Consider the following 7,928-nt stretch of genomic DNA (forward strand, 5'->3'; position numbering starts at 1 on the left):
GAAGATAGATAGATAGATAGATAGATAGATAGATAGATAGATAGATAGATGGATAGATAGAGGTTGGCTCACCCAACCACTGCGACCCAGCCCTTCAGAAAAGGCAAGTAAAAAGTGTAACAAGTATTTGTAGGAAGGAATAGCAGAGTCTCCATTTTAAAAATGGAGGATTTCTTTTGACATTTATCATCTGATGCCTCTCCATACAAGGAGAAGGCTGCAAGGGTGGGGTGGAGCGGGCATATGTTTCCTGCTGGGTGGCACCACCTGCTGCTTCTCACTTTCCACAAAGTGTCCGGCAATTTCCTCCAGGGAAAGATGTGTTTGATTTGTATCTGGACCTTTCAAGGCCTATTGGAGTCCACAAAAACAACAGAGAATGATGTTATTATTTTCTTGTAAACAAGTAGAAATTTCCATGTATGTATGAAAAGCACACTTACACAGCAGTATACTTGGAAGTAGAAGTCATGAATTTGTATTTGACCTTTTCCATCTTAACTCTGATTTTCCTAAGACGTGGATGAGTGTGAAATTGGTGCGCACAACTGCGACATGCATGCCTCATGTCTGAACGTTCCGGGAAGCTTCACATGTAGCTGCAGAGAAGGCTGGGTTGGAAATGGCATCAAATGTATTGGTAAGTTTTGAACCGGAACATGGTTTGCGAAGATGAAATTTCTCAAAGGCTCTTCTGGTAGTCGTTAAGTTGCTTATTTGAATAGGAAGATGCGTTTCACTTTATTTCCTTGCAAATGAAAGGCTGTCTTTCATTGCAAGCTAATTCCTGCCTAAGAGTTTCTTTTAACCTTTGTATAAATGATCAGACCACAACAATATGCCTTGCCATCTGCTTTTTAAAAACCGATTGCTCTTTAGTAAGAACCATTTGATATGCAGCCAGCAGTTCAAACAGCTTGTACGGTAAAAATTACTTAATATATTTTCCCAGTCTTTTCAGAGTTAATCAGTGAGATTCAAAACCCTGTGAAACAAATGAGGGAAATGAAAGGTTGTGTCGGAGAAGCTAAGTTTGCAGTAAGTGGTCGGTACCAGCAGCTGGCTACCAAAAAGAATTCTTGTTCTCGCAGGCAAATCTAGATGGTTCATTTCACTCACAGAGTCTGGTTGAAGAAAGATGAATGGGATGGTAGCTGCCCTGCTCCCATTTCTTTCCTTGTTGGGCCAGCATCTGACAAGTCTTCGATATCTGAAGCAGGACCTGCGTGATACCCTCACTGCCATGCACGGTCGAGCTGGCCCCTGGGTCGGGTCTTGCATGCTTGAACAAGGAAGCATTTTTCCAACCTGTAAGAGCTATCTAGGTGAATTTAAAGGAGAGGAGAAAGTTGGCCGAACTGGCCTCCCCATGCTGACTCATTAAATCTCAGAGGTCTGTAGTAAGGTTATTAAAGAATAACCTTGCAATCTATTTCTGATAATATAAACTAATAGGAATGTATTTTCTTATCCATTCAAATGTGTCATGCTTATCAAATGCTTATGAGATGACTATAGAGTTTAAATGATCAGCTCCAATAATTCCAAATAAGTAGCATTTTATGATGGTGTGATTATATCCACTATCCACCCACTTGTTGTCCAGCCATCTCTATCAGTTTCAGCACCTTCCAGCCACATCTTCAATCTGTTCTCTAGCCTTATTCACCTACTGCTTTCTCTCAGGTCTAACTTGACTTTGTTTCAGCTTCCTTTTAGACCTCTTTTAGCTTCCTTTATTTTGGGTGGCTGAGGGGGTGTCTTTTATTCCTTTGTCACCCTATCCAATAGCAGCAAAGTAGATGGCCTTTATTACAAGGGATTCCGCAGTTTCCAACCACCCTCTGCTCCATATTCACCCATCCATCCCTCTCCACCCTAATTCCCCTGCTCTCATCCATGTGTGTCTCTGTCTCTCCTGGTCTCTCTTCCAGTCGACTGCAATTCACACGCTACCATTCTGTCAGAACAGGCCTTTCAATCATGGGCCTGCTCTGTTCAGGATCCTTGTTTTCACCTTGTTTTCAGGGTAGGATAAAATCCAGCCATCTTTCTGTGGTTTACAGTGCCCTATAGCATCTGTCCACCGACCATCTTTCCATCTTTGACTTTGGTTACTCTCAATCTCATGCCATGCAAATTTCTTGAGTCACACCAAGCTCTTTCCCTTCTCTGTATTTGTATCCATGCTGTTCCTTTTGCAAAAATAAATAAATAAATAAATAAATAAATACCATTTCTTGCTTCTGTTCAGCTGGCTAATTCTTGCTCATCTTTTTGATGTGAACATAATTAAGTTGTATTTTCTTTAGTGGGACCTCCCTTAATCTTGCAATTCAGATTATATGCCTCTTTTATCCTCCCATTATATCATATAACTTCTTTTTTTCCTGGTCCATTTGACAAAATTCTGTTATATTGATTTCTGAGTTTAACATCTGCCTTTGCTACTGGATTAGACTCCATGAGGTTCACATTTCAATGAAAGTAGATTAAGATATTTTTACATGATGGAATGTTCCATTTTCCTCTCTGTTGTGCCTCTTTACATGCAGATCTGGATGAATGTTCCAATGGGACCCACCAGTGCAGCATAAATGCTCAGTGTGTAAATACCCCAGGCTCCTACCGATGTGCTTGCTCTGAAGGTTTCACAGGAGATGGCTTTACCTGCTCAGGTGAGTGAGCATCCCGAGGTTGTGTTCTGATGCAGTCTTCATGGAACAGTCGATGTATGTTTTCTTTATTTAAAGAAAGCTGTTGTGAAAGACAGGGGCACTGGTGCTCAGGCCAGTTATGTGTTAGACTGCTAACCTCAAGGTCAGCAGTTCAAAACCACCACCCTCTCAGAGGGAAAAATGAGGCTTTCTATTCCTGTAAACAGTTAGAGTTGGAGAAACCCACAGGGGCAGTTCTACCCTGTCCTTGTAGGTATAAGTCAGAATTAACAATGGCAGTGAAAAGTTGGTAAGGGAGGCTGAAATAAATAATACCTCACTTTTTTAATACTAAACTTATAGTTCAAAATGCAACTCTTTCCTACTTTGAACAAAGAAACATGAACAATTTTCCAAAATTGGTGGGAATTTAAGAATAATGAACTTCATTAGTATCATGGGTGCCATTGCCTCTATCGCATCTTAACATACACTGGTCAGAAGCACACGTCTGGAGCAGGCCACCTGGACCCCGATCCTCCTCTGCTTCTTCATCGTCCACATAACTCTCAGCAAATAACTTGTCTGACCTTACTTTCCCTGTTTTAAAATGGGGATAGAACAATCATAATAAAATACCAATGTTTTCTATTTCCACTACATTTTTAACCCCTGAAAACCTATTCCACAGTTTTCAAGACATGATATAGGACCTACTCCAAACACTGCTACCTAATTTAGCAAAGTCTTAGTAGCTTATTACATGGAATGGAAAAGATTAAATGGACTAATAAAAGGGGTAGGCCTTAGAAAAATACACAAACTATAAGTGATACATCTCAGCCACCATTCATCTCACATTCCTTCTCCATTGTGCACAAATATAGGATCCTCTGTTCACAAACATACTGGATCATTTTACTAGATATAAAGTCTGACGCTCTTCAATACATAATGGGTATTTCTAGGTTGATGTTTCAGTTCACAATTTAAATCCATAATTAAAAGTGAGGCTTTATTTTTTCCATTTATTAATATCTTACCCAATTCCCCCCCAAAAAAAGATCTCAGCATTTTCAAACACCTTTTTAAGAAAGTGCTTATCGCAAGCATTAGTGACTTTGAAACTGTGAACAGTGCTGTGTGAGAACGAAAGGACATGACTGTCAGTCACACCCAGGCTTTGGCACACAAAAGCATGTGTGGCTCCGGCAGCTCACAAAGCTGCTCCGAGCTTCAGGTTCTTCCTCTTGTGCACAGGATGGGTGCACTCAAGAAAAAGTGCATCTCAGATAGATAATGATGCAAACCACCTGGGAAATGCTGCCATCGAGTCGATGCTGACTCCTAGAGACCCTATAGGACTGGGTAGAGCTGCCCCTGTGAGTGTCCAGCACTCTCCAATTCTTTATGGAAGGTTGAAAGGTCATCTTTCCCCCATGGAGTGGCTGGTTGTTTCGAACTACTGACCTTGTGGTTACAACCCAGTGTGTAACCACTATGCCCCCAGGACTCCTTTGGCAAATACTAGATAATAAATACCAGTTCCTTCCTGCACACACTGTATTTTACAGTGACACTAATTTAGTCAACAGCACTTGTGCTAGTAACAGAATAAGTTGTTTAATATGATAAGAGTTTCAAATGAATTTACATCCTTGTAAGAAGAATTCCAGTATTCTTTGGTCTGAAATGATAACCAGAAACCAAACTCACTGCCATGGAGTCGTTTCTGTTTGATTAGGGCAGCCTAACTGATGTTGGTATAATGCTAATGCATCCTTGAAGTGCCATTCAAGCAACTAAACAAATTTGCAAGACACCAATATTCTTCCCACTAACCGCATTAGAGTTGAATGATAGGCTATTGGTTAATTAGCTCACCTATCAAGTTGTATATTCTAAATCAGTGGTTCTCAACCTTCCTAATGCCATGACCCTTTAATATAGTTCTTCATATTTTGGTGACCCCAACCATAAAATTATTTTTGTTGCTACTCCATAACTATAATTTTGCTACTGTTATGAATTGTAATGTAAAGATCTGATATGCAGGATATATTTTCATTGTTACAAATTGAACATAATTAAAGCATAGTGATTAATCAGAAAAACAATATGTAATTATATATTGTGAAATATTTATTTCTAATGACAAATTAAAAGCTTGAAGGTAAACAAGCGGCCATCTAGCTCAGAAGCAACAAAGCCCACATGGAACAACATATCAACCTGTGTGATCACGGGGTGTCGAACGGATCACTGAAGACAAATGGGTGCATAAGCAAATGTGGTGAAGAAAGCTGATGGTGCCCGGCTATCAAAAAGTATAGCGTCTGGGGTCTTAAAGGCTTGAAGGTAATCAAGCGGCCATCAAGCTCAGAAGCAACAAAGCCCACATGGAAGAAGCACACCAGCCTATGCAACCACGAGGTGTTGAAGGGATCAGGTGTAAGGCATCATCGGAACAAAAAATCTTACCATAGTGAATGATGGGGGGAGTGCGGAGTGGAGATCCAAAGCCCATTAGTAGGCCACTGGAGATCCCCTTGCAGAGGGGTCTCGGGGAGGAGATGAGCCAGTCAGGGTGCGATGTAACAATGATGAGAAATACAACTTTCCTCTAGTTCCTAAAGGTTTCCTCCCCACTCCCACTACCATGACTCGAATTCTATCTTGCAAGACTGGCTAGACTAGAGGAGGTACACTGGTACAGATAGGAACTGAAAATAAAGGGAATCCAGGGCGGGTTGAGCCCTATAGGACCAGTGGTGTGAGTGGCAAAACAGGGAGGGCAAAGGGAGAATGGGTAGGAAAGAGGGAACCGATTACATGGAACTGTGTGTGACCTCCTCCCTGGGGGACAGACAACCGAAAAGTGGATGAAGGGAGACGTCGGACAGGGCAAGATATGACAAAATACCCATTTATAAACTATCAAGGGCTCATGCGGGAGGGGGGAACGGGGAGGGAGGGGAAAAATGAGGACCTAATGTCGGGGGTTTAAACGGAGAGAAAATCTTTTGAGAAACGATGTACAAATGCGCTGTACACAATTGATGTGTGTATGGATTGGGATAACAGTTGTATGAGCCCCTAATAAAATGTTAAAAAAAAAAAAAAAAGATGTATCTTAAGACAAAAACGTGGACCATGAAATGCAGAACTTGATTCATGTGGATGTAAGAGATGTCGTTTGCTTCTCCACAGATGTCGACGAGTGTGCAGAAAACATCAATCTCTGTGAGAATGGACAGTGCCTCAACGTCCCGGGTGCCTATCGATGCGAGTGTGAGATGGGCTTCACTCCAGCCTCAGACAGCAGATCCTGCCAAGGTGGGTCACGGGCATTCCAACTCCGTTTCCCACTGGATCAGTTGCAGCTAGTGCGGCCACAAAAAGGGCTGGAGCGGGCCCCACCTGGAAGCAGAACACCCAGCACACGCTGTGCCTCGGAAAGGCGCTTGTTTAGGCCCAGATTGTTTTGCCGAGTGAGTGAGGAGGAAGGTGCCTTTCATCTCTGCGGAGTTTTCCTGGCCTGGAGCCCACAGTGGGAAGTTTATTCAATCTTCTTCTTTGTTTAATATCCACTTATTTTACTTTTTTATCACTAAAATTAATGGCATGTGGAAAAACGGTTCAGCTTTTTAAGCTGTGATATAGGGCCTACCCTAATCATTACACAAACGGTCATGATACACATTTAATATGTGTATCAGGTCTTAGTGGGTATTTTTGGCATTTGCCTTGATGAAGTCTGCTGTCTGTGCCTACACCCCGAAGCTTTCTTCTGGGACTCACTGTCAGGCCCCTTTTGCCGAACAACAATGCCTCCTTCCTCTGCAATTATGGTGCCATCTGCCCTCTCCTAGAAGTAGGGCTTTGTGGTCAGCACAATACTGGTCCTACAAGTGGAATTTGGATTTTCTTCTGAATGACAGGCTCAGATCGCCTTTTGCAGATTTTGGACTATCCTTGTGTTGATAAGATTCATGAAAATACAGAGGTTGAAAATTACGTCTATGCTCTTACTGCCATGAAATCAATTCCAACTCACAGCACTGCCCTATAGGACAGAATGCCCCTGCAGCTTGTAAATTTCCACGGGAGCAGAAAGCCTCACATGTCTCTTGCATGGCAGCTGGTGGTTTCAAACTGCTGACCTCTTGGAGGTTAGAAGTCCAACGCATCACCCACTACACCACCCAGCCTCCTCCTTATATCCTGTTCAGCTTAAAAAAAAAAACACTGCTAAGTGATTCGTAGAGAAACCCCAACCTGCCCCCACACACAACAAAAGAAAATAAGTAAACTCCAGATAGAAAATATTCTAAAGTGAAGCTTGATTAGAGACTCCCTAATTAGGAGGGATTAGGAGGGATTATAAATTCCACCATGTCTGCATGCACATGCGCGCTCACGCGCGCGCACGCACACACACGTGGACACACACAACTCACCAGAAGCAAGCAACCAACAAACAGAATCATACACTCCGGAATGGCCCAGAGTAAAACCCAGCTTTGCCCAGAGTGGCGCTGAAGGAAAAAGATAGGCCCAAAGACAATACTCTTGCAGCGAGGAGAAAGTCAGGACAACGGTTGGGCTGGAGGCCTTCGGGACGATGATCTGCGAAAGCGCAAGCACCGACGCTTCTACAGTAGACCCGCTAGGCGTGCAGACGCTCATGCATTTTGCACAGGGCAGCTGTACAGGGAGCTTCAGTTCTTCTCCAATTCCTGGTTTCTTGTGAACACTGAAGCCGGTTAACAGAAAATGTGCGTCAATGTGGTTATGGAATTACATGATGTGTTACCAACATCAACTTGACAGGAGTTAGTGGACAAGGAACCAGTCAGCAGTAGCTAACCATTTTCTCTAACATAAAATCTCAAGTTAACTCAATTTAATTCTTTTTGTATGAGACAATCTCCTCCTTTGTGATTCTACACCTAAAATTTCTCTCATAGACATTTCTAAAGATTTTCCCCAGACTACTCCCACTTCAACACTAAGTTCACTTTCTTATTTTTGCCACTGAAAAAATTGCAACAGCAAACAGAGAAAAAAACAAAACAAAACAGAAAACCACCCCTGGGACATTACACAGTAAAAGTAGAGAATTACTACCTAAAAATGGCAAAGAACCAAAGAGTTCTCCGTTAAATACTTATGTGTATGGTCTTTCTCTGTACTCTGTGGATCCTTCTATGGTCTAATATTGTTTATCTACTCATGCTCATTTCTTCTTCTTGTTCACTAGGGTAATCT

The 7,928-nt window shown here is 42.1% G+C and overlaps 1 protein-coding gene across 1 annotated transcript in view; it reads left to right on the plus strand.

Annotated features, from left to right (window-relative positions):
- The window catches only part of FBN2 (fibrillin 2), a 266,701-nt gene that overhangs the window by 197,462 nt on the left and 61,311 nt on the right, over nt 1-7,928 (plus strand). Inside the window, exons 32-34 of the mRNA XM_004696589.2 lie at nt 518-640; nt 2,556-2,678; nt 5,868-5,993. Coding sequence (XP_004696646.1) covers nt 518-640; nt 2,556-2,678; nt 5,868-5,993 — 372 coding nt within the window. The remainder of the gene's footprint in view (nt 1-517; nt 641-2,555; nt 2,679-5,867; nt 5,994-7,928) is intronic.

Source organism: Echinops telfairi, unplaced genomic scaffold (genome assembly GCF_000313985.2).
Source record: "Echinops telfairi isolate 266 unplaced genomic scaffold, ASM31398v2 ScPeMD7_7469;HRSCAF=8507_1, whole genome shotgun sequence".
Lineage (NCBI taxonomy): Eukaryota > Metazoa > Chordata > Mammalia > Afrosoricida > Tenrecidae > Echinops > Echinops telfairi.